The sequence below is a fragment of the Andrena cerasifolii genome, chromosome 6 (genome assembly GCF_050908995.1).
Source record: "Andrena cerasifolii isolate SP2316 chromosome 6, iyAndCera1_principal, whole genome shotgun sequence".
In the NCBI taxonomy this organism is placed as follows: domain Eukaryota; kingdom Metazoa; phylum Arthropoda; class Insecta; order Hymenoptera; family Andrenidae; genus Andrena; species Andrena cerasifolii.
The window spans coordinates 17,606,767-17,632,950 of NC_135123.1; the positions used below are offsets into that span (position 1 = coordinate 17,606,767).

General features: G+C 50.0%; 4 protein-coding genes across 7 annotated transcripts in view; 2 read left to right on the plus strand and 2 right to left on the minus strand.

Annotated features, from left to right (window-relative positions):
- LOC143370134 (prohormone-1) overlaps nt 1–19,621 on the minus strand; it is a 61,283-nt gene extending 41,662 nt beyond the window's left edge. Inside the window, exons 1-2 of the mRNA XM_076814808.1 lie at nt 19,496–19,621; nt 19,293–19,358 (exon numbers count right to left, since the gene is read on the minus strand). Of these exons, the coding sequence (XP_076670923.1) occupies nt 19,293–19,358; nt 19,496–19,516 (87 nt within the window). The 5' untranslated portion in view covers nt 19,517–19,621. The remainder of the gene's footprint in view (nt 1–19,292; nt 19,359–19,495) is intronic.
- Nucleotides 1–23,552, plus strand: LOC143370135 (uncharacterized). Its single transcript, XM_076814810.1, has 19 exons — nt 1–114; nt 5,674–5,734; nt 8,674–8,856; nt 8,929–9,188; nt 9,262–9,516; nt 9,752–9,937; nt 9,997–10,262; nt 10,341–10,807; nt 10,869–10,991; nt 11,072–11,521; nt 11,597–11,861; nt 11,934–12,125; nt 12,252–12,335; nt 12,418–12,507; nt 12,581–13,073; nt 16,363–18,060; nt 19,576–19,756; nt 20,331–20,450; nt 21,057–23,552. The coding sequence occupies exons 1-19, from the start codon at nt 106–108 to the stop codon at nt 21,497–21,499; spliced, it is 5,826 nt and encodes a 1,941-aa protein (XP_076670925.1). The 5' UTR covers nt 1–105; the 3' UTR covers nt 21,500–23,552.
- LOC143370036 (uncharacterized) lies at nt 13,104–16,500 on the plus strand (the record flags this gene model as incomplete). The annotated part of the gene is made up of 1 exon (XM_076814631.1): nt 13,104–16,500. A coding segment is annotated over one exon (2,871 nt), but the record flags the coding sequence as incomplete, so codon positions are not given.
- The window catches only part of Actn (alpha actinin), a 14,424-nt gene continuing 10,137 nt past the window's right edge, over nt 21,898–26,184 (minus strand). For all 4 annotated transcript variants that reach the window (XM_076814793.1, XM_076814794.1, XM_076814792.1 and 1 more), the window contains exons 8-14: nt 25,979–26,150; nt 25,670–25,906; nt 25,513–25,597; nt 25,306–25,409; nt 24,992–25,231; nt 24,624–24,920; nt 21,898–24,532 (exon numbers count right to left, since the gene is read on the minus strand). In XM_076814793.1, coding sequence (XP_076670908.1) covers nt 24,374–24,532; nt 24,624–24,920; nt 24,992–25,231; nt 25,306–25,409; nt 25,513–25,597; nt 25,670–25,906; nt 25,979–26,150 — 1,294 coding nt within the window. In that variant the 3' untranslated portion in view covers nt 21,898–24,373. The remainder of the gene's footprint in view (nt 24,533–24,623; nt 24,921–24,991; nt 25,232–25,305; nt 25,410–25,512; nt 25,598–25,669; nt 25,907–25,978; nt 26,151–26,184) is intronic.

The following is a 26,184-nucleotide window of genomic DNA, read 5'->3' on the forward strand; positions in this document are numbered from 1 at the left end:
GTGTCCGATCTCTATGCGAGCATAGTGCGCGCGATGTGCTCTCCCTGACGAGGTCGTCAGTGGAAACGATCGACCACAGCCTCGGCCTGCCTTCCATCGGCCAAAATGGACTGGGTAAGACCAAATCCATTCCACTGTCTATCTATCGATCCTCTAAACCACTCGAAGAGCTCTCGGTGGAACTAAAAACGGGGGTGGCCCGAGTATAAATTGCTAATTCGACGTCGAGTTTGCGACGCTCGAGCGAGCCGATCGTCGTCCCTGTTACGCGATATCTCTGCGGCGGGTTGGCTTTTGCAAGGCGATAGGTGTAGGAGCGTTCACTGGGACGTGGCGAGCGACACTCTTAGCCAGAAGATGAGTCGATCATCGAGGAACACGAGCGTCCGATCCACGCCACTTTCTCTGCGGCGTATCCGTTTCGATGTTCGTTTCTCATCGGCGGAATGGCAAGATTTCGACCGAGGGCGAGATCTACGTGCATATCGAATAGGTGCCCGGACTCGGCTTCCTGTCGCTCGCGAGGAGGGAGAGGAAATCTACCGGTTATTCGAGCCCGGAGCCGAGCACTCCGCTCGCAACTGCCACGGAAAGCAAACAAGGAGCGAATGCGTTTAGCAATTCGAGATTGCAAAAGCCTCGAGGTCGATCGACGGCTCTCCACGCCCGTCTACGCCGTGGCCAGTCATCCCGTTTCGCGATCCCTACCGAAAAACCCAAACGGCAGGCTTACGGCGACCATAGTCGAACGAGAAACTCCCCTCTCGTCTGATCCGAGCAGCGCGACAGGTAGAGGCACTCGGAGGGCCTCCGGGAAGTTTTCACGACGAGAAATTCGATCGCCGCGGGCCAGTTTTCGACAACGATTAACGCGAGTTCGATCGGAAATAATTGTGCAACGTTCGCGCAACTGGCAAAGAATATTCGTAGCCTTTCCTGGTCTACCAGGCTTGCCGCTTTCACGTCGTTGAAAAATGGATAAAGCTTACCAGCCGCGGGAATAAATTACGTACCTCGAGCGTGGTCGAGGAAAGAGGTCCTCGGGCGATAGCGAGTCTTTTCGCTGGCGAAAAGGTTCCCGATCTGTCATCAAAGTCACGGCGAACCGACCTTCGAGGTTCCTCGCGGTTCCTCGAGGCTCCTCGGGACGACGACTCGACCTTCGTTCGCCGAGCGAGCTTCGGAGGAATGCGCGAAAGGAAAAGTCGAGAAGCTATTGGAAAGCTTGGAATGGAAAGGGAGGACGGCAAACGGAGAATGAGAGATAGAAGAGGGACGACAGAAGAGCAAAAAACGCGGCTGGATCGAGCTAGGAAGGTCAGCTGCTGACCTTTCAGGCGAGACTCCTCCGCTGATCTTTCTTTCGTCGTTATTCGCCTCTTAATCGCCCATTATTATTCCCCTATTGGCGGAGAAAGCGATCCTCTCGTCGCCGAAGAATCCGAAGAAGCCGAAACCACTTTGGAGTCCACATCGTGGTCCGTTTACCGTTTCCCTTTCACCCTCTTCAGGCTGGAATTCCGTGGATCGCGTCACCGACACCTCTCGAATCGACTGGCAGACTCGCTGGCGGATCTGAACTCCAGGATCCAAGTTTCAACCGCGCTCCTCCTCGTTCCTATTTTACGATCCGACAGCTATTTGCATTTCCGACCTCCGGCAAGCACTCGGAACCGGATTCCACGGGCTCGCAGATGGATGCTTTACGATCGGGTCCTCTGCGTTGCCGAAGGATACGGGAGAAAGGAGAGAAGAACGCAACGATCCACGGGAAACCGCGAAATCGCGAAAGAGAGAGAGGAGGAGGACGATGGAAAGGAAAAAGTACGAGGGCCATTATGTCGAGGCAACCGCGGCCCATCGAGATTCCTCCTGGTTAATTAGCCAGAACAAAGAAGATTTAATTAAGAACGTAATGGTTCCATCGGTTTCCTAGTAAACAGAGCGAGAGTCCAGCCTGCCTCGGAGCGAATTCCATGGAAAGTAAAAGTGACCGAGCCACGCTAGATTTATCCCTGCGGCGACAGATCGAGGCGATTTTACTTTCGATTCTCCTGTTTCGCTGGGATGCTAGTGGTTCGATTACTCCGCGGTTTGTTCCCTTCAGAATTCCCGCCCCACCGTTCGTTCCAAGCGGCTCGCTGCGTGGAACAATCCAAACAGCGATCCAATTAACGCAATTTCCATCGGTAGCTTCGTTAACCGCCATTACCATTTCATTGCCATTCGAAATGGATCCTCGTCGAGAGGATCCACTCCCTCCGCTCTTCGTCTCTCGGGTCGATTCCTAGTTGCACAAGATCGCAAGGCAAGAAAAGGGGGCCCTGAATCCGAGAAACGAGTCTCGCTGGCAAAACAAGCAGCCCTCGCCGCAGTGACGCACGAATCACCCTGTTCACCTTTGCAGCTGGCCTGCTGGTGACGGTACCAGATTCTGGGTATTCAAGGTCACGGTAAAATTAACCGTCCTTCCTTCCTTTTTGTTGCTCCGACCGGGCGTGCCTGAAATAACGCGACAGGTCCCCGAGTGCCTTTTTCCACCAGCCTTTGTCCGATTCTTGGACACTTGCTCCTTTCCCTCGCGGTTCTCGCCGAATGCCTCGGCTGATCAAACTCCTGCCACCTTGCTTTTCTATTTGTATCAGTGCTGGATTAACCAGTAAGCGAAATAAGCACGTGCTTGGGGCATCGGGAGAAATATTTATTTATTTATTTATTTAAATAATTATACGGGGAATACCCATGGTTTGCAAGAGACAAAGCAGAGAAATTAACTGGAGAGTATTAACAAGAACTAAGAACACAAAACTAAATACTAAATACTAAATACCCCTGTGTAAGTTAGTTACAGTCCTATAAAGAATCGTCCTTACCGAAGTCGAGGAGCATTGGAAGGGGTCCGTGCCATTAAAATTCTGATTCGCAATAATCATCACCCTATTAATAGGGTCAACAGCGTAACGTCGATAGTTTTAGGACGCCATATAAATTTTCTGAAGTTTTAAATCTAACTTTTGCCCCTGTATGAAGGGGCCTCGAAATCTTCCAAGCGCTTAGGACCTCTGAAGCTGTTAATTCGGCCCTGATTTGGACGGAGGCTATTCGCACGGTAAGAAGCTAAGGAGATGCTTTGATCGAAAATTCCACGAGACGGTGCAGGACTTCGGCGCGTTCCACGATAGGAAAAGGTCGTCGCGATCGATCGAGCAACGGTACCGAACCGAGGGGTGAAGTCATCCAAGAGGCTCGGACGTCGACGGGCCGTTGAAATGTCACAGCAACTGGAGGAAGCGTGTCCAGCGGAGTAACTAGCCTGATCAAAATAATCGGTCGGCCGAACGATTGCGTAAATGGATCTGGATCGCGCGTAATATCTGGCAGCTCCCTTTGATCGCCACGTATTACATAGCACCGCGTACGACGAGCAGTCGCGGCGAAACGACTTGCTTCCCTGACGCCTTCCCTGCGCCGATCGTTTCTGCCGCGAAATGGTCAACGTAAAGTGCTTTCACGCAGTGCCACGGCCTTTCTTTTCGCACGGGAAATCGAAAGGAACCGGTTGACATTTCCGGGTAAAGCTTAGCTACTGCTTCCACGAGACGCCACAGATTTCGAGGAATTCGAGAGCGCGTTCCTCCGAGTCCGAGTCGCGCTACCTCGTCACTGCAAGAGTGCTAGAGTCGTTAACCTCGGCTTCGTCGGCATAATCGCTCTCTGATCGCGTTTCATTCAGCAGAGAAGAGAAGTAAGCACGTAAGCACGTATGGCGTCGACGTTACCGCTGCTGCGGGCATTGAAGTCTCCAGCGCTGCGCTGGAAACTCAGTGCCGACCTCCCGTCAAATCAGTTGCTCGGAAAGTTCGTAGCGTTGGGGGGCATCAGGGAGGAAAATGGTCCTCTTCGCGATGCCCCTATTCCGCTATAAGGGGATATTTTTACTTGCAATTTTTTTTTTTTTATAGTCTTAAAAAGTGATAGAATAAAGCCACAAACGTGGAAAATGATACGCGCAATGCTTGTTTCTTTTTTTAATTGCCGAAAATTTGAGTTTCTTCCAGCCGTCACACTGCTTCGGAAGACCCCTTAAACAGACACCACGCAAGGAGTTTTCACGGTCTTTCCTTCAAATAACACTGAAAGTTCCCAAGTGCCATTTAAAAGAAAGGACATTAAAACTGCCTGAGATTCATCCGAATAACCCAATATCCGAAATCGTTGCCCTCCGCTGAACTATGGGCTGGAATACCACCGACGGTCCCAAAGTATGCGCCTCCGAAGCTTCCGTTCCCCGATTATGAAAGCTGCCCCGGAGGAACTAGCCCGACTCGCAGGTGGTTTTCGCTTTTCGCCAGTTCCAGTTGCGAGCAGCAGCGATTTCCTGGCCGAAGCGCGGCTGCGCGGCCTCCCCTGGCCTCGTAGAAAGTTATTTGACATTTAGAAGGGTCCGCGGGGAATTTTTCGACCCGGCTCCGCGTGCTCGACGCGCGATTCCTTCTATCGGAATCCCGTTCTTCGAGCGGTTTCTCGCCAGCCAATTATTAGCGACTTGCGCCCAGGTATTCGCGGACCGACGCGCTTGTCCAGCCGAGATCGAATATCCTCGATCTCCGAGCTTCAATTCCACGTCGGATGTTTCTCGGGATCGGCAGCGCTTCCGGCAGCAGCGCGGAGCCAACACGTGCGCATAGCGGCGGGCGAAAGGAAAAGGCGAAAAAAAGCGGTGGATCGGTGTCGGCTGGGTGGAATGCGCGATCTGGGATCGTTAGCCTCTCCTCCGCGGTGGCGGTTAATTGTTCTATCGCGTATCGCGAGAAACGGCGTTACGACGTAACGTAACGTTAACCGTTAACGTAACGCGCTCGCTGGCCGAAACGCGCGAGAAAGTCGCCCCGCGGAACGGTGTTCCTTCTTTCTTCTTGCTTTCTCTTTGCACACACGGGTTACGTAACGAGGAGTGGCTGGCTGAGTGTCACGACCCTTGTTTGTCCGTTCGCCGCTTCTTCGGCTCAAGGACCCCCGTAAAGTCGCAAGTTCCACCGGCTACGCAACAGGTGTAAAGTGTGCCAGCTCGTTCACCCAGCTTGGTCGATTTCTGAACAGCCTGCGATAGTTTTATCCGATGCTTTTCCAGTGGTCGAGGTGTGCAAGCTTAACGAGGTCGCTTCGACGCAGCAACACTGTTCCCGGACGATCACTTCCGACCGAGATGTCGAAAGACGACAGACTGACGCGCGTAACGAATTGCGTATAGGATTCTAGCGCGCTGATGGATTCGTTCGACGCCTACGCGAATCTATGATACGTACTTGGAGCGAGCTCGTTAAGACGAGGAGAAAATTGGAGAAGGACGCGTAGAAAGTGGCGCCAGAACGAAATGGAGTCCGAAGGCCCTGCGCGTTTCTATTTAATGTTTGCTTGGCGAAGGATCGATAATAGTGGGTAGTAATGATGCGCGTGTGGACACAGCTAGCACGCGGAAGCCTCGACAAACAGCTAGAAATACACCATTCTTTTCCGTGTACCTAACGATCTTACGCGTACACTGTTTGCAGTAGTAGCGTAACGCGATTCACGCCGTTTGGATAGCGCATAAGCGGGCCATTCATGAAGAGGCACGGTTAATCGCTCGCGTGCCACGAATTACTAATCAGCCCGGTTACTTTTCCGTTGCAGGGCGTTCGAACGGTATCGCTGCTCCTCTGCTTGGGCGTACTGCTTGCGACAATTCAGCACGGTGAGTATTTCGCAATCAGCCATCGAGAGAAACTCCGACCTCCCGAATCGACGATAGAGAATTAGAAACTACTTTGGAGTATCGATGACTGTAATGAGCAGCGCCGCGTTTGCCATAAGGCGCGTTGCATTGGTGGGGCTACAATTTTAGAGCCTTGAGTTATAGTTGCAAAACAAAATACTTCGCTTTAAATATTAAATTCGTAATCAAAAGACTAGAGACGGCTGAAAGCTTTGTGAGCGCCTCCAAAAGTATAAATGCAGTCCAGGGAATTAAGGGGCCATGCTCGGTCAGGAGGCCGAAAAAAGGGTGGTCTTTGGAAATTTTTTACTCAAAAGCTATAACACATTTCTCAAAAAATCTTTTTTCCTTTTAAGGATTGCATCTAGTGCCGTGCATCGTAATTTTTTTTATTTAAAAATAATTATCAATAACTAAGTTATTATCCATCACTCGAAGGCTCTCTAAATAAAAATGCTTCTGCGGTGACCACTGCTGCTCGGAAGTCGATCATCTAAACTAAAAAATTCAAAAGAATTTACTTATTATATTATGTTATCTAGTATTTGAACGAAGGATTTTTTAATCCGATGCTTAGTTTTCTTTTAATTGACGAAAATCAGGCACGATTTATGATAAAATTTGAAACTTTTACTTTAAACATCAGCCATGTTTTCCCAAATCAATATTTAGAAAAATCCTTCGTTCAAATACTAGATAATATAATATAATAAGTAAATTCTTTTGAAATTTTTATTTTAGATAATCGACTTTCGACCAGCTGTGTTCACCGCAGAAGCCCTTTTTTAGAGAACCTTCGAGTGATGGACAATAACTTAGTTATTGATAAATATTTTTAAATAAAAAAATTACGATGCACGGCACTAGATGCAATCCTTAAAAGGAAAAAAGATTTTTTGAGAAATGTGTTATAGCTTTTGAGTAAAAAATTTCCAAAGACCACCCTTTTTTCGGCCTCCTGACCGAGCATGACCCCTTAACGCAGAGGGGCTGAAAATGGAAAAAGAAACAAGGATACGGACAAAGTTGAAGCTGGGAATGACCTATTTACGGCCTAACCGAGTGCCTCGTCTCTTTCATCTCCGTTAATTTCTCTAGTAGCGTCGGCGATGGCGGCCGGTGCACGCGCGGATGCAGTTTCACTGGTCTCCGGCCGTATCCGAGCCGGTGAAACGTATGCATCTTGCCGGAGAAAACGTTCGCGGCAAAAACGACCCCGTTCGCGGTGCAGCCGATTAAAGCTGGTAGGGGATCGGCTTGGAAAAACCGTCCAAAGCACATTGTAGGCGCGAAACGGCGCGATCTTTAAGGCGAGATCGTTCCCGCCTAGTTTCTATCTCTGAATCTCGTAATCGATACGCTAACAGTTTCCGGGGAGGGAAACAACTAATAGCCATAATTGACGCAACGAACGGTCTCGGGAAAGGTGAGATCGTGATCCATCGGTATATGGGAATGTCCAGGGAAAAGGGAGCTCGTACCGAGCCGACAGGAAAATTCTTTCCGCCCTAAGAGAGACAATGGGATTAGCGTTTCAGGCTCCTTCCATTCCACGTTTCCTTCTCTCCAAGCTAATGCACGGACGAATCGATTGCCCGTATCAGTTTCAATGTACCTAGGTGCCAGAACCTTCCAGAATATGAGAATCTATTGTATATAATAGAATATGAAACTAAATATGCGCCGACGAGCTCTCTAAGCACTGTTGATCTCATCTGAAAATCTCAGAATATTCCACTGGCGTCTTGAGCCGATTAATAGAGCAGAATATCTATGCATGCTAATCGGATTCTTGCTTCCCCTCTCCACTTCGTGCGCGAATCGAGCGAAATAAAGGAATAAAAGCGGCCGCTGTCGGCGGACTAGACCGCAGATCGTGGACGCGGCAAGAATTCCACGTTCGCGGGCAACAGCGCGCCTCTTACCGATATTATCGCCGGTATTATGCACCGCGCTTAACTCCATTACGCTCGATATAACGTTCCCGAGCACGTACAACGGCCGACCGTGCCGTGCGCGTGCGGTGAAAGAGAATCTCGGTCGTTTCTCTATCGCCCGCTCGATCTCTGCTCGACGTGTCTAGTTCCTGGCAAATCGGCTGGGAATTCCACTGCTCGCGGATCGTGCGAATTCGCGGAGGAAGGCCGTGGAAACCGAGCCGAGGCTGAGCTTTTTCCAAACGATAACTTTACTCTCTACGTGCCGGTCCATTTGAAATTCCAATGGAAGAATAAAAGAAGAATCGATCCGCCGATCGATCGATCGGAGAGCAGATAAGCTGGCCGAGTCAGGTCCCACGTGGGTGGCCAGGGTCAGGTGCGATTTTAATTCCGACCTCGATCTTTTTTCCATTGTCTCTGGTCGGCCTCGATTCGCGCGATCGGTGAAAGCAAACGGGGTAACACCCCGATCGAAAGCGCGCTCCAGACGATCCGAGCCAAGGTAACTCTGTCAACGGGACCAACGGCCAGGAGTAAGAGTGAAATCGGTATGGGAGCTCGTTAGCCGTCTGGGCCCGGCCGCGGCCGTTTGCGAATTCCGATCGGGATAAAAATCACCGACGATTTAACTTTCCGCTATATAAATTCTACGCTGCTCTGGCTAATTCTTTGCTGCCCGTTCGACGAGCACCGCTCGCGAGCAGCGAACGTAACAGGCTACTGGGCTCGCACTTTTACTCGAGGTCGTGAATTTTCTGCTCGTTAGAGCACAGAAGACGCGCCGAAGGAAAGTCGTGGCGGCTTTAACGAGATCGCCGTGGAAATTCGTACGTACGTTGCCTCGTAGATCGGTTTCTCGTGTGATCAACGATCGCGTTTCAATTTCTCCGCGACACGGTTTCTCCCCTGGGCGCACGCGAGTCCCTTGCGATTAAAGCGAGAAAGGGATCAATTAGGAGGACCGATTTCTTCGCGCAGGATATGCTGAGCGAAAGATCGTGTGCTACTACACCAACTGGTCGATCTATCGACCGGGGACGGCCAAGTTCTCCCCGCAGAACATCAACCCCTACCTCTGCACCCACCTCATCTACGCCTTCGGAGGTTTCACCAAGGACAACGCTTTGAAGCCCTTCGACAAGTACCAGGACATCGAGAAAGGTATGGAACACTCAAACCCGTGGCGCACTGGGTTTTTTCAAGTACTCTATTAACCTCGCGCGACTTTCGAAGGTGGCTACGCCAAGTTCACCGGCCTGAAAACGTACAACAAGAACCTGAAGACCCTGCTGGCCATCGGTGGCTGGAACGAAGGGTCCAGCAGGTTCTCGCCCATGGTGGCCGACGCCGAGAGGAGGCGAGAGTTCGTGAAAAATTCCATCAAATTCCTCAGGAAGAACCACTTCGACGGCCTCGATCTCGACTGGGAGTACCCAGCCTTTAGGGACGGTGGCAAGCCTCGGGACAAGGACAATTACGCCAGTTTGGTACAGGTACGCGCTCCAGCTTGTTCGCCAACTAACCGGTCTACCTTCCAACTGCACGTTTCCAATGGTCCTCGCGCAGGAACTTAGGGAGGAGTTCGAGAGGGAGTCCTCCAAGACGGGAAGACCGAGACTTCTGCTTTCGATGGCCATGCCAGCTGGAATCGAGTACATCGACAAGGGCTACGATGTTCCCCGATTGAACGAGTACCTCGACTTTATTAATCTTCTCTCCTACGATTACCACTCGTCTTACGAGCCAGCCGTCAACCACCACTCCCCTCTGTACCCGCTGGAGGAGGACAACGAGTACAATTACGACAGCGAGCTAACGATCGTAAGACGTAAACCTGTAGTCACGAGGGACGTTTCCCAACTTACACGCCGATTTTCACGAGGTTTACTAATTGATGATTGCCGATAAAAAAAAGGGTGTCAAATATTTTTTCGAGAACTATAATCTATGTATACCTCGTGAAAATCGGCGTGTAACAGTTGGGAAATGTCCCTTGTTAGTTTGGAGTTCTAGATTCATCTGTCTTGTAGATTATCTAAGTTGGTAATGTTTACAGGACTACACGGTGAGCTACCTTCTGAAGATGGGTGCTTCCCCGGATAAGATCATTTTAGGTATTCCGACCTATGGGCGATCTTACACGCTCTTCAATCAAGATGCAACTGATCTGGGATCCCCGGCGGACGGGCCAGGGATCGAAGGTGACGCTACTCGGGAGAAGGGCTACCTTGCTTACTACGAGGTCAGTTTTCTATTTCTTTTTGTGTTTATTTATGTCGTTCAATGGCATTTCGCTCGCAGATTTGCGACAGCCTCGCGGCGTCCGAGGACTGGGAGGTTGTGCAGCCGAATGCAAAGGCGATGGGACCTTACGCGTTCAAAGAGGATCAGTGGGTGGGCTACGACGACGAGGACATAGTGAAGCTGAAGGCCAAGTACGCCAACGAGAAGGAGCTGGGAGGCATCATGTTCTGGACCATCGACAACGACGATTTCCGCGGCAAGTGCCACGATCGCCCTTACCCTCTGATCGAGGCAGCCAAGGAGGCTCTGCTCAGCAAAGACACGTAAGAGCTTCAATTCCAATCTCTGAATTTCGATCTCTAAGGAGCGCCGGCAACAGAGTTTCCTCGTTTTCGAACCAGGAGCGCGGGTCAAAGGTCCAAGCCGGTGAACAGTCGCAAGAAAACTCGTCTGCCGGGAGTCCAGAGCAACACGGTGGGAAGGAAGTTGAGTTCGGGTGGCAGAAGGACCACCACCACCGCGGCACCAGCTACGAGGAAGAGAGTCTCGACCCCGAGGCCCAAGTTTCGAACCTTCTCGCGGTCCAAGGCCAGCGACGAGGAAGATGACGAGCTAGAGGTGGACAGACGGTCCTACGAGCCTTCCTCCGACGAGGAGGAGGACTCTGACAGAGGCAACGTGGTTAGGAGCGCGGACAACGCTGACAGATCGAGGAACAAGGGCAAGAGCAGGCCCAAGGCTCGCCCGAGCACTAGGCACCGCAATAAACTAACTCGTCGTAAGAACGAGAATAGCGCTGATTCGGACGAGTCCTTGAGCAACAAGCTCACCACTCCTGAGCCTCCAACTACGCCTGATCCAGGCACAGGTGAGTTTAGAGAAGACTTGCTCGTCTTTCTGGTAGCGTTAACTGTTCGCGCTTCGAATAGATTTCAAGTGCGAGGACGAGGGATTCTTCTCGCATCCTCGGGACTGCAAGAAGTACTTTTGGTGCCTGGATAGCGGTCCAGGAGGCCTTGGCGTGGTGGCTCACCAGTTCACTTGTCCCTCTGGTTAGTTTATAACAGACGAAGCTTTATTGTTATCGTCAAATGAAAGAAGCTTCTTGAAACTGTGCTCGACGTCTGCGCAGGCCTGGTGTTCAACAAGGCGGCAGACTCCTGCGATTATCCACGCAACGTCGTCTGCCCCAAGTCTAAGGCGTCTCAGTCCGCAGCGTCCACCACCAGGGCGCCGATCACGGCTGCCACCAGTCGAACCACGTACCTCTACAGCACCACGCGCAAACCGTCCACTGAGAAGCCTGATCTCGACGAGGAGTACGAGGAAGAGTACGACGACGAGGAGGATGTCGAGGAAGAGGAGGAAAAGGAGGAGCCTAAAACGACTACCACCCCGAAGCCGCTTTTGTACAAGACCATCACCAGAAGCAGGCCAACTACTACGACCACCACTACCACTGAAACACCCGCGACCACCACTTCCAAGCCCGCGAGCAGCGATTTGGAGAAGGTGATCGGGTTGGAGGACGAGGAGGACCCCAAGGTCATCAAGGAGCTCATCAAGCTTATTAAGAAAGCTGGTAATCGTCTCGGTCGCTGTTTCATCCTCCTTTCAAAGCTATTAGCGTAATGCTATCTAACTGTTCTGTCCGCAGGTGGCATAGAGCAGCTAGAGAAGCATCTGTCTCTCCAAAATAAGAGCCCTGATGAGTCGAGCTCCGATAAGGAGCGTGCTACCCCAGCCACTATCAGTCGCACCCTCTACGAGCGCGTGCTGAGTCGCCAGGCTGGCAAAACCGCGGGCACGAACTTTGCAAATGGTCCAGGAGGTGCTCAATTCGAGGGCCTCGACGATGTCCCTGAAGTGAAGAATCTTAGACGATTGCAGAAGCCTCAGTATGTCACCATCGAGAGGCCCAAGTACGATGAATCTTTTTCGTTTATCAAAGAGATCGATGAGAGATGGTTCTACCTGTGTTGTAATTTTAACAGACCCTCCACGAAAGAACCACCGGTGGAAGAGGAGGATGAAGGTGCTGAAGAGGAGCTAGATGATGACAACGAGGACGTAGCCTCCTCCGAGGAGCAAGCCGTCAGCAATCCCTTCCTGGCCAGCTCCACGCAAAGAGCCACTCCTAACTACATTAACATCAGACGGGCTCGACCTTCGGCCACCACGTCCAGGTACGTGAAAGCGGATACGTTGAATTTCCGTTCCCAGCGCAGTCGAGTGTACGCAACTGCGACGACTATTGTTGCGAAACCTCTAGTTTTTGTACACGCTAAAGTTGAATAACGAAAATCCTCTAGAAACGAGAACGACGTGGATGAAAAGGACGAAGATGAGGGGGAAGAGGTGGCCATTCATCCTCAACGGCCTGGACTCCTTTCGAGGCAAGTGCTAATTTCTTTCCTGAGCCTGGCTATATAGTATTCCCTGTATTTCTCATCTTTCACGATGATTTCTCGATTCTAGGAGTACCGAGAGCAATTCCTCGGATGACACCAAAGAGCAGGAGTCTCGTTCGACCATTAGCGAAGATAACTCGTCGACGACTAAGTTTAGGTTTCTATACCCCGCATTGTCCACGTGCAGCGATCTCCTCGATCGATTAAATCACGATTAAAACGTTTCACAGATACGTCAGCGTTCAAAGGTTCAGAAGCACGACCCCGAAGTTCCCAGTGACCTCGGAGACCACCTCCACTATCCAAGAACCAGTCACGGAATCAGCCAGTTCGAGTGAAACGCCTGAATTTCTGGAGAAATCCGAAGTAGTCACGACCACTCCATCGACGACCGTTCTCCCATCGACTACCCCTTCGACGACAATCGCCAGCAACGTCGTCCTCGACACGGAAACGGAGAAAGAGAAAGTGCCGCCGAGCCCTAGCCCCGAGGCAAGCTCGACGACAGAGGCGGTGAAGCTGGTGGAGGATTCCGCGACGGAAATCCTGCTGACGACCGCGGCAGCGAGTCTGTCGACGCTGTCGAGTCCCAGCACGAGGGCAGGGAGCGTGACGGTGTCTCAGCCGCGGCCTTTCGGCTTCAGCCGAAGAAACCGGCCATCGACGGACGCGACCACCAGCACCACGCCGCTGCCATCCTCCAGCGAGCAGGCGAGGCCCAAGGTGAGTATACCATCGCGAAACCACACGCGCTCCTCCTACTTGGGAGGACGGGGTCGGTTAAGGCCGAAGCCGGAGGTCGCCGACAACGATCAGCTCCAACCTCCTCGCGCCACCACCGAGGAGCCCCTGCCCAGGCCCAGCAGGCCGAGGCAGAGGGGCACCAGCAGGTACACACCGCCCACCTTCAGGCCCAAGACCGAGCCACCGTCCAACCCCGCGATCAGGGATCGAGCAAAAACCACGGAGCCTCCTGGCGCGATCGACAGCACGCCCGAGCCTCCGAGGAGAAGGTTCCGTAGACCAGTTTCTCGAGCCGCTAGCGAGCACACCAAGTCCAACGAGCTCGAGGACAGCCCCATCGTTAGGATCACGCAGGGCCCGCCCAGAAACACCTTCGTTTCGAGATCCAGGAGCGCGGTCAAGGACGAGGAGGACAACGATAAGATCACGAACATAAGGGTGTTTAAGAAACCCAGCGCCGTGAATAGAGACATCTACGCTAGGACCAGGTACACGAAGAAGAGGAACAACCTCGAGACCGAGGAACCTCGTAAGGACACCTCGTCTTACTCTTCGACCACCGCTTCGACGGTAACATTGTTAGAAGCTCGCGATCTGGCGGCCGCTGATCGTCCCTCGAGCGAACCTGCCACCGAACAGACCCACGCGAACTCTGTCGACGAGGAGCATAGCGCTTCGACTCGGTCCTCGGTTGCCACGGACGCGCAGATAACCGCGACTGATTTGGAGGATGGAGTTACCACCACGGAATCTTATCTGGAGAACGAAGTGGTCACCGTGACCCCCGATGGAGGAGTCGACCAAGGACTAGGTACCACGAACAGCGTGAAAGTGGAAGACTTTGATCCGAACGTTATTAGAATCGTGTTCCCTTCGAACGGCACCGATTCAAACGTCCAGGAGAATCGAAACGTTGCGGTTCCTCGTAGAAGGAAGGTTCTACTGAGGAAGCGGCCGGTTGCATCGAGCAGCACTGCGTCGCAGGAAGAGGAGGAAGAGGACAAGCTAGTTTCTCGCAGGAGAAAGGTGATCAGGCGACTGCGCCCAGTTCAGAACAGTACTACGGAGACCACGGTAGATATCTCTTCCACGGAAGAGGACCAAATTGTACTGAGGTTTGGCTCCACATCGCCCAAGCAGGAGGATACAACCAATTTAGACCTCTCAACTGAAAGCTTCGACGCATCCACGGTTGAGACGTCGAGAACGATCGAGTACGGTATCGGGAATGATTTCACGGGAGCTACTTTGGAAACACCCACAGCGGAGACTGCGATCGACAACGAAGAGCTCTCTGATCCTGACGCTATCACGATGGCCTCCACGATAATCGACAGTTTCACCGGCGAATCGTTCACTGAAACGAGCACCGCCGAGTCCGCGACTTCGACGAGCCTCTTTAACTCCACGGATACTAACAACGTCTTCGATGAAACATCCACCCCTAGCGATCAAACCGCGACTCTAACAACCACCATGTCCACTGCGTCCACGGTGGCTACGCAGTCCAATCGGAGGCTGGAATCTTACGACAGAACGTACTACCTAGATTCCAGGTACGTGAGGAAGAAGTTTGTGCGCAGGCGACCGATCGATTCCTCGGAGAACGTGAGCAGTAGATACCCAGCCTCGAGGAGCCTGATCCGCGTGTCTTCGACGACGGAGAACAGTAACCTGGAGGGTCTGTCGAAGCGCAGGAAGGGGCTGTTCGTTCGTCGCAGGCCAGTGTCTTCGACGACCACCACCACTACGGCGCAGGTGGTGGAAAGCAAAGGGGGTAAACTCTCCGACGAGAGGGATCTAGAACCGGAGGAGCAGATCGACTCGGAGGACGCGACTCTGAGGATGAACCGAGCCCACGACGAGACCCAGTTCACAATCGACTTGCCTGCCAAGAGTGACTCCGATGAGTTCTGGAGTCACTACACCACCGCCACGCCCACTAGTCACGAGGACCTGGCTCCGCTGACTCCTCGAACGAAGATATTTATCGAGGAACACTCCACGCCTGCTAGCAACCGCAGGCCAGAGTTCCGACCTCGGTACAGAGTGCCGGAGTCTCTGAAGAAGACGGTGAGTACCGAGAACAGCTATCCTCTCGATTCGTCGCCGGAGGAAACCGAGGAGACGAACGACTCCAAGCTCAAGTACCACAACTTCCGCCAGCCGAGGACCAGGTACAAGTATCGGGAAGGTGTCGGGGAGGAGAAGTACGAGGGGAACGAGGAGTCGGTGCCGGACGCCACGGAGTCGCCAAGCTTCGACTTCTCCAGCCAGCTGAGGACGCGTTTCTACGCGAGGCGACCTGTGTCCAGCACCGAACCCCCGGTCACGGAGACCCTCGTTCCAGCGAGGAAGTTCGACTACGTGGCAGACGCTCACAGGAGACAGCAGTCTCTGCGAACCACTCCCCGCGTACAGAACGAGGACTCCACGACTCTGAGGAGTCCCAGCGAGGAGATCCAGAACCTGGTTGACGCGGATTACACGACCACGATTCCCCCGAAACCGCAGGTCACCAGACTCGTCACTTCTGTAGAAGAGTCAGGCACCACGGAGAGGCAGAAGATACTGATCAAGACAAAGTACTCGTCCCTCACGTCCACCACGAGGATTCCTCTGCAGACCACGCCCACCACAGTGCAAAGCGTCGTATCCGATACTTCGGAGAAGTCCAAGGGTTCCTCTGGCGGCGGGAACGAGGACGAGTCGGCCAACGAGATTCGTCAGGGCAACGTGGAGAGGTCCACGCTGCCCATAGAGGGAGAGTTCCTTCAGCAACCTATCGGTCGGTTCACCACAGAGTCCCACGAGTCCTCCACGATCGAGATCGAGTCTGTGTTCAGCAACTTGATCGGCAGCAGGGACCAACTCTCATAAATACCCTTCACGCCATTATCGATAATGTACATAGACACGACTAGCCCATCCTTCCGATCACACGCCATCAAAGATGCCGCTCTTCATCATCTTCTTTTTCTTCTTCTTGTTCCTCCCTTCTTCGAATCATCGTCGAATCACCGCCATCCCATCGAATCGCGCGACAGAAGAGCTCGAAAAACTCCTGCGACGAGTTCGGGCAGAGAACACGAGACCGTCAGAAGTCGGTGATGGAAGTCAGCACGACGAGCACCGAGGATCGCCCGACCTTCCTTGCCTACTTTCTCCCCATCTCTTCTCCTCCAGGACGGAAATACCCGAGAGACAGAGAGGGACTGAGAGAAGCGGGGGACGGTGATTAAGCGTGCTACCTTATTCTGATTTTCAGGTCGCCAGCTCGGAAGCTTTTAGACTACCGACCCTCAAGGAACTGATCGGTCCTCGGACCAACCGTTTCACCAGCCCTTCGCCCGTGCACTTGAGCTTGCTCCCCTTTAACGTCTACAACGAGATTTTGCCCCGCGACAAGCACGCGAACCTCCTTCTGCAAGGGGACGACTCGCGCGGTAGTTCTCGCGATAGAGAGCCCTGGAGCCTGAGCGACGGCGATCAGAGTGACGAGAAACGGGACGAGTTGGACCTGATCGGAGGTAAAGCGAGCGAGTATTACGTCGAGGATAATACCGCGGACGGCGAAGGTGACGCTCTGTCGAGCAGGAGGAGGATAGATCGCGAGTACTCGTCGACGACCACACTCAAGCCGACCACCATGCGCGGCGCTCCGCTGGTTAATTTGCGCCAGAACCAAAGCACGCGTGGCTTCTATGTCACCAAGAGCGAGGGGGAACTGCTGACTGCTCGGAAAACGGATAGCGACTCTGCTACCAAATTCACTGCGGTGCTCGTGGAAACGAGGGAACAAGAGGAAGCCTCGACTCACGTCGCTACGACACTCGAGGCGTCCAGAATGTACAAGAAGGGTTCGAATAACGAAGGAACGAGTTCCGCGACGACGATGAAATACACCGATTCCACGGTAGCTCCTTCGATCGAAAGTAGAGCGAGGAGCACGACTTCTCCGAAGGACCAGGAACAGACGGAAGCGGAAAACGGCTTGGAAGGAACGACTACCGCGCTCTCCACGACTCTAACAACTAAAGTACCGTCACTCGAGATCTCCGCAACTGTTCCTGTGATTCTCAGTCCTCCTACTAATTCAATCCCTCGAGTAACGTCTACTTTCACACCCCCCACTGACTATAAACCTTCGACTACGAAGTTGTTGAACGAGACTTCGAGTCGCAGAGAAGGCAAACCTTCGACTACTGTTATTCCAGTAACAACGACTGTATTCTTCAATAATATCACAGATTCAAGTACCATCGAATCCACAAACGTTCCTCCACTCACTGCAATTAGTGGCTCTACCTTCGATACCTCCGCAGACATGCAATTCGATTCCCCTACTAAAACACCATACAGTTCCCCACCAACAGAGACCGTGGAACCCGTAACGGAAGCAGGGCCGAACACGCAGAAAGTTGCATTAGATTTGGGAACGATGATCACCGCGAAGGAGCCTGCAGGAGGTCTAGAGGCGATTCGAGCAGCTCTGGAGGAAAATACAGTAACGCAGAGTGATGAAGGCAGAAGGAATGTTACTACAAACTCGACTACGTTAGCGTCCATAACCAAGCGAGCCCCAACCACGATTGAAGAGTCCACAGAGGCTCCAGTTACTAAGAGTAGCCGCCACAGGAAAAAGACCCCACTCGATTCGAGGTACAAGTTCGGTGAAAGATCTGTAATTCGGGCGCCTACTCGTCACGACTGGAAACTGACCACCGTGGACCAGGGAGATCGAGCGAATCAGGTGGAAAAGACGTCACTGCGTCGCCATCGCGTGCCCATTTACAGAGGACAGCGTCGCAGACCCGTGGCCTCTTCCACGGCTGTAAGCAACACCACGGTCCCTCGAGCGTCCACTTTCAATCAGCTACACGACCATGCCAAGTGGAAAGCGAATGTCTCCGTGGCGAGCGTGAGCGAGGAAGAGAGAGACAGAGAGAAGGGAAACCGTCTCGAGGTCAGTTGATTACACTTGCTAAATTCGAGGCAGAAGGGCGTAGAGAGAGATTCGTAACAATTCATGTTAGAAAGCACGCTAGAGCGCTGTCGACCGCCCTTCCCTTGCGCTTAAAACTAAACAAAAGCGGCTCGCGAGGGCAAAACAGCCTGACCCCTACTATCGCTGGCTAATTCGCCGTTCCAACGGCTGCAGAAAAATAAAGCACGAAGCCTGCTCGTCGACGAGCTTCTATACTAAAGCAAAACGTAACCAAGCAGCTCGAATCGATCGCCTTTTCTTTTCACGCCTAACAAACCCTCTGGGCCTTCTTCGACAAAGATTAACAGGAGTCTCGGAGAACGGAAGGAAAAGTGGTATGAAGTGGATGTTTGCACGGAGGGAGCTCGACACGGAAGCCTGTCCTGTATCTTCATCTACCACTACTGTTTCTACGCCTCAGATCAATTAACGCTACTCTTTCGCCTATGAGGCGCGTGTCGCACGTTTCTCTACGCGCCCGCGCTGAGCTTATCTTATCTCTTCCGCCCCCCTCTGACGTATCTTAACCTTTTGTGCTCGGTTGACTCGGTTGACTCTTGCGTGCAGCGAACGAACCAACAATGCGAATGTCTCTGTAACCTCTGTGTAATCACGCTTGCGTGGTAAAACGTCGATTTGCCGAAGCAGTTACGAACTAAATAGAAACTCGAAGCAGAAAAAAATCAACTGGGACCAACAACTCTTGTTTCTAACACCTGGCATCGGTGAATCGACGTTTTATATTCTGTCGTGCAAAATTGAGCTTTAAGTGCCCCTCGATCGGCACTTGGAGCGCGAACGATTAATGCTTAACCTTGATTTTCGATTTAACACGAAGATTAGTGCCATTCTATTGTGTTGCTCGCGCTTGCCTTCTAATTCGTCTCTTCTCCCTCCAGTTTCATGTGGTTATCGTTCCAGAGCTTCAATCGGTATACATTTGCGAGTAAATCGATTCCAAACGCGAGGTGAAAATTTCCGGTGAAAAATGTTTGTGCAAAGCGTGGATAATTTTGCCCCCCCCCCCTCGATCGAAACCGCTTGCCACGTTACTGAATGTTCGCACGTGGGGCGCCACCTACGAGCAACTGACTAACGATACATTTTAAATTCGGAGAATTCCTGCTATTATGCTCGACGAGAATCGCAAGCGACCACGAGAAATATCTGAATGTTATAACGAACAAAATGCTCTGAGAACGCTTTGGTACGATCATTCCGCGTCTACGTTCGAAGCGTTCTCGTGCTCCGAGCCGTTGTCGTTCGCCCAGCACCATCTTTAGGCATGGGCACACTGGGCAGTCACCCAGATACAAAACATTTTTATTCCCGTGGGTGGGCAGGGGCCCACTGCATTGCTTTGCCCCAGGGCCTACAATGTTATTAAGACGGCTCTGCATTCGCCTATACAAACTGACCGCCCCGACCGAAACATTCGCGGCGAAATCGGAAATTGTAGACACGAAATTCAGTCTGCGTATGCCCCGCGAACAGGTGAATTCCACCACGAGCTCGGTAGCGTCCCCTCGAACACCAGGAAGCGCGTTGTGGACCAGGTCGAGGAAGCCGGCTGCCTTCTCCTCATCACCATCCCACAGCACATCCACTACAGTCGCGAGTTACAAAAAGAACCGGCCGATCGAGGGGAACTCGTCCACCGTTATCGAGAAGCCTGGTAAGTGAGAACAAAAGCCGCGAGGTGGCGGGATTTCGAATAGACAAGTTCACTTTACCGATCCGCGCGATCTAATGCAGCGCAGCGTGCTGCGCAGAACGAGTTTCATTACAAAATAAAATATGTACTTGAAAATTTCGAGGGGAAAGCAGCGGATACTTGAGATTAGGATTTATACAAAAACCGACTTTTGAAAAAAAAACGGTTTTCGAATTCCACTATTCACAAAAAAATATATAATTAAAATAATAAATAAATATTTGTACTTATCTTAAAAATGTTCAGTTTCCTTAATATTTAGGAATCACAAAAAATAAGAGAATAAAATATACTGCATGCAAAACCAAATGAAAAGAAAACTAAAATCCGCACAAAACATAAATCTTTTCGGCGGTACCACGAATTATAAATGTTTATTCAATCTAGTATTTTTCTTCAGAAAATATGGACTCATGAAGATTAATTTTTAACCGACTTCAGAAAAGAGGAGGTTATAGATTCCAACCCTATGTAGTTTTTTTTACTTATCATCTTACTTACGCGAGATTTGAAGTATTTATAATATTGGTTTCAGATGCCACGGATGAGGTAAGAGAGACGCCGAAAGCTGAAAAAGAGAGCGATCTAAGTGGTCGCGCGCAAGAGATCGCTGTGACTTTGGCGAAACCGCCGACACCGCATCCACCAGCCACCGGTACACTCAACTTGATAAATACGACTCCACCGTCAGACTTTTTAATCTACCTAAGCTAAACGATCACGTCACATGTCTCGCGGTTGCTCATGGATCACCTGGGGCATAACTTCTCATCGCATTGCAATCTTCGACTTATACCACGCCATACTCTTTCGCCTGAGGATACTGGAAGGGCAGAAACTCTTTTCCCACTCATTGACGTCTTTCTGACACGAGCATCATGAAAACTTTTGAAAAACTGAGGTTGCCATTGAAAACTAATCGCATTTCTCTCCTCCCCAAAGAGGTACCTACTTCACTGTTGGGTCTGTGTTTCGAAGCTAACTATAATCGTTCGGGAACACTGGCTCGACGATTTCGCGGTGGTTCACCTGTTACGCTAATTTCTTGTGTCTCTCATCCTGCCTCTTTACTCTATCATTTCAACTACTCGTTCTTCGCCTACTTCATCACCGTCTCTGTCGCTGCTACGTGTGTCACGTGCGTGCTAACGCATCCTCTATGGTCTTCTACGTGGGTGCTAAGGGGACTTTGTCTCTAGTCTTTTTCTCTCACCCTCCGCCTCCCTGGAGTACTCGTAATTAAATCGGGTTGCACGACCAGGTCGACCGTCGTTCAGGAACCCCCTAAGGCGCAGGATAAGCACTACGCTGGCGCCTAGAACAGACGCGACCACGAGTAGGAGCACCCCCAGAGATCGACAGAAGCCGAGGGCGAAGGATAACAAGACGAAAGTCCAACAGAACGTGACTAGCAGACCTAGACGGCCACTGGTTATCGACTACGATTATTACGAGGACGAGGAGGAGCCTGTCGTCGGGAAATCCAGCTTCAACGGCAAGCTCTTCCTCACCAGCAAGGGCACCTTCCGGTGCCTCGATCAGGGCAACTTCCCACACCCGTACTCCTGCAAAAAGTTCATCACCTGCGCGCGTATGGTGAATGGCCTAGTGACCGGGGCCGAGTACAGCTGTCCCGATAAGCTGTCCTTTGACCCGGTCGGAGGTATTTGCAACTGGTCCGCCGGCCTCGGCTGCAAGGACTAAACTGTGTCGAGTGTCGCTCGTGTCCTTTTTTCCCCCAATAGATCTGATCGAGCAGCAGCTACCCTGAAAATCGGAAGTGAACTGAGACCGATCATTTACAGTTTACACAACCGAAACGATTTGTAGATTTTGATTTTTAAAGACGCGTAGCCATAATCAATGGAACCGATGAGTGGTGATATTATCGTTAAAAGCCTCTTCGTGTAAATATTCTAGGGTTACTGTATATATGTGTAAGTAGGCTTAACTTATGTTACGTTTTAGCAGGCGTAACGTCGAGGAACGCGCTTAATCGAGTCCCTATTCTTTTATAAGTCTCTTTAAGCCTAAGCGATTACACATTGGATATACATATGTATGTACGATAAGCAGACTTTGTATTCGGAATAAAAGCATCGTTTAACCACACTGTTAGAAATTTTTATTCAAATATCCTTCGTTATATCGCCCAAGTGATATGACTCATACAAAGGACACGTTGGAAACTCTTTCCAAACCTTGTCGCCTTTTACTCCGTATTGAAAGTTGAGCGGATTTCTCAAAGGTTTCCTCTTCTGCTTTCTCTTTCCGTGCGTTAATTTCCCTCGCATTTTGATTTTTCACAATAGTTCAGGAAAATGAAACGGGCAAACAACAAGTGCAGAGTGGTCGACAAGTGTAATGTGCGATGCGAGACGAGTGTCGGGCGGACGTGTTCAAATCGAATTAAAATCGTAGCAGTTACATTAAATAGAATAAAATTATAATAATTGTAATTATCGTACGTACAGACGAGTATCGATGAGAATGTATACGTGTACAGAAGTGTGACACGATGATCGGATGAACTCCCCCGAAAATACAATTTTCCAACGACATTCCTTTCGGCAGTGTGCCTGACATCATACCCATACGTTGCGTGTTACATGGTTTCGAATTCCCTACGTTTTCATATCACCGGAACATTCATAATTTCCTTTCACGGTTGTGTACGCATGTAAGCGAGTAGTGCGTCTGTGTGTGTCTCTGTGTGAGAAGGTGACTGCTGTGTCTAAACGTATACTGGTTCAGTATTCGCCTCTCTGTGAAAAAAGCCCATACTTTTCTTCTCTGTCAACGAAAATTAAAGGTACGAGAAATTAACTGAACTCTCAAAACGCGTTAAGATAGACAATGAAAAAGCATTAAGCCTCAAGCGAGAAAAAGTTACAGTATACCCTTTTTTCTTCTCTCGAATAAGTAATTGCGTTTCACACACGAGCATCTTTCCATGATCTTACACATAATAATAATAATAATAATAATAATAATAATAATAATAATAATAGTAGTAGTAGTAGTATTGATGATGATTTGGACGACGATGATTCGACTGAATGATTGTTTTTAAGCTGCTGATTGCAAATCGTGATCGTAAATACAAATGACACAAAGAAATGGCAGCTGCTGTTTGGAAATTTTTTTTACAGTAACAGGTCCTATATATTACAGTGGCCTTTCGTTTATCACTTCTCTCGAAATATTTATAAAAATAAATACTTTGAAAATGTTGGCATCGTTCACTACCGTAATCAATTATCGGGAGAATAATAAATAATCATCTAATTCAAATAAATAAATAATTTGCTCTCTTTAGCATCGTTTTCGCGCTTTATCATTCCGTAATGTACGATTCCGCGAATTGTATAAAGGCGGCTTTGTTCGTTTACAAAAATTCGTATCGCCGCGTCTCATAAAAAAATATGAACGATTATATTCGATTTCGAGCGTTTCATGTTTTCTGGATCCTTAGCGAGAAAGTCGATTCGTACGTGTGTAAGGACTTCCACAAATTCGTTTATATCGTTAATATTCTTAATTTATACACATATCATGACTTTTCGCGAGACGCCTTGACTTTGCACCCTTACGTCCCGGCTGAGCGATTGTTCGTTCGCTCAGAGAAATGAAAATTCTTCAGACAGACATAGACAAACGTAAACTGTGACGCTGACCCGCAGGAACATATTTTTAGGAACTGTGCGACACGCGACCGTGACGCTCGAATCAATTAAAAGTTCTTTGAGAAAAAAAACAGTTAAGTTATATTTCGAACGAAATGCGTTAAATAATTTTTTTCGTCAAAGAGAATTACCCATTATGCACTTGAAGGAAACGTAAGGCTGCAATATCAACGCCAGCGATAATTACACACAATTAATTGTTCGATCGTGTTCTTCTTATTCCCCTCTTACTTCTTTTAAATATAATATTCGTTTGTTTTCCTTTTCTGGAACGCTTGCGGAAAGGAAATGCTTATCATTTTCATTATTATTGGTACTCGTGTGACTCCCCGTGGCACGTTTATATACAATTGAAGAATTAACTTACTAATTAGATAGGATTCATCGTAGACATAGGCAAGAAGCAAACGTTCTAGAAGAGCCTGTTGCATTCGACTGTGCTATTCTTTTAACGTTAAGGTATCTAAATCGGATATTTATTGTCACTGTACAGACTTACTTAAGTACCGACCACCTTCGCTGGGCCGCTCTTGCCACGACTTCGCTTCGCAGCGGAGGTAGCCACCCTAGCGAATATCGGTGTATCAAAAGTTTCTCGATGTGACTCTCTCAGGTTCCTTCACGTTAAAACAATATCACGAATAAAAAAAAAACACTGCTAACTCTCGTGACGCGCATAAACTAGTAGAGCCCTTTCTCTTTCGAGCGCTCCGAACATTGTACTGTACTCTCTTCCATACTAAATAATGACCGCGCTGTAAGATTCTTGACTCGTAATGATGCGTTAGAGTACCGAGACTTAGTGCAAAATTTCTCAGATATCGTTTGACCTACTTCCTCCAAGCGGGAATCGCCCGAAAACGCGTTCTCCTCGTTCCCTTGATATGTAAATTTACAAGTCGGATTCACCGTACAGAGCGGTGGAGAAAGAACGGTAGTCTAATGATCCGGGGATAGCGTTAGGTCCTTTGTAAGGAGGCATTCGTTGAATGCAGTATTCCGCCTGGTCGGGAGGCAGCTCTCTCCTCAGCTCGTCTGGCAAGATGTACGGCTGTAAAAAAGGATTGATTATCCATCGGTGATTCATCGGGAACTTCCGAGTGACGCTACATTGGTCATGTATTCCGCAACACCGTACGAACCTTGTCACCGGCAAGAATGCGGAAGCTATCGATCACTTGTTCGGCCGTGTCGGTGTCCGTGGACTCGCGGGTCATGAAGTCGAGGAACGCATCGAAGTGCACGTAACCGGAGTTATTTGGATCAACAATAGCCAGGATACGCTGGAAGTCGATGTCGCCTTGCCTGTCTTTTCCAATGGAGTAACCCAGAGACACGAGGCAGGACTTGAATTCGTCAGGAGCCAACCTCCCTGTTCGATTCTTGTCAAAGTGATTGAAACTGCTGCGGAATTCGTTAAGTTGTTCTTGCGTGATACCCTGCAATAAAACGCCGAATACGTGAGTATACGAAGCTGATGGAGAGCGCAATGAAGCTCTGAAAAATTCACCTTGGAGTCTCTGGTTAGAATTTGGTTCTCAACTTCGTTGATGTTGCGGTTTATCGAAGTCAACAGCTGCTCCCAACCAACTCGCAACGTTTCCATTGTGTATTGAGTGTATCGGTTCTCGAATATCATGCCTTCCTGAACGGCTTGGTGAATCTTCTCCAACTCCTCGAGGTGAGCCTTGTATTGATAGACCGCTTGCTCATACTCCTTCAGGCGGTGCAGCTGATCCTCCAGAGTACCCTGAAGAATACGATTATATCTTAGTATGCGAGTAACGTCGCTTAGAAAACGATAGATTTAGGTGAACCACGCACCTGCAGACCGAGACCGATGGCGGTAACCGCATCTAACTGACGTTCTATCCATGGCCCAACGGCATTAGCCTTCTCAGCAAACTGTCGTCGAAGCAGTTCATTGTCTATTCAGTCGATTAAGGAATTTTATACGCTGGTGTATAGAATATAATAGAATAACTCGTCAAGAGTATTTAATAATAGTGTAAATGACCGCGAAAAGGATACTCTGTTGTTTGCGGAGTTCCGCTTGCAACGTAGCATCGCGCTGTGGCACCAGCTGCCTGACATCGCTCCACTTCTTCGTAAGATCCTATGACCAACAGCAATGAGAAATGTAATAATCGTATTTCAATGATTGCAAGCGGAAAAAGTTGAGAATTACCAGTGCAGTGAGTGTAGTGTACGGGTTCTCGAAGCCACCAGGGATTTGGAACTGTTTGACTATCGACTCAACTTCGCGCACCAGTCCCACGATCGCGTTGTACTCCTTGTCAGCTTCCCCAAGAGTTGCTTTAAAGGCGGCATGAGCATCCATTAGTCCTTGGATTTCTTCCATCGTGTGAACGATAAACATATCCACAAGATCCTCCCTGGTTCCATCCAACCAATTGTTGAACGGCTAAAGGACACACGGCCATAGATTAAACCCTCAGGGAATCTCCAACGATCGTACATAACGAAATGAACTCACAGCAGCCCGTTTAGCAAACTCTAGATGCAAGACGTCGATCTTTTCAAGGATGCGTTCGGCTTCGTCCAATGCCTGGCGTCTGCGTTGAGTAAGAGTACCTAGACGATCCCATTGATCGCAACTTCGCTGGCATCTAGCGTTCACGGACGCGCTATCGTGATACTCTAAGGTGCTGCAAGGAATACGTGGACGTTAACCATTATTCA

Bases quoted from the DNA above. Each gene is read 5' to 3' on its own strand.
- LOC143370135 (XM_076814810.1), top strand. The intron at 11,862-11,933 runs GTACGATGAATC...TAATTTTAACAG, and splicing joins GTCACCATCGAGAGGCCCAA to ACCCTCCACGAAAGAACCAC. The intron at 20,451-21,056 runs GTACACTCAACT...TTGCACGACCAG, and splicing joins ACCGCATCCACCAGCCACCG to GTCGACCGTCGTTCAGGAAC.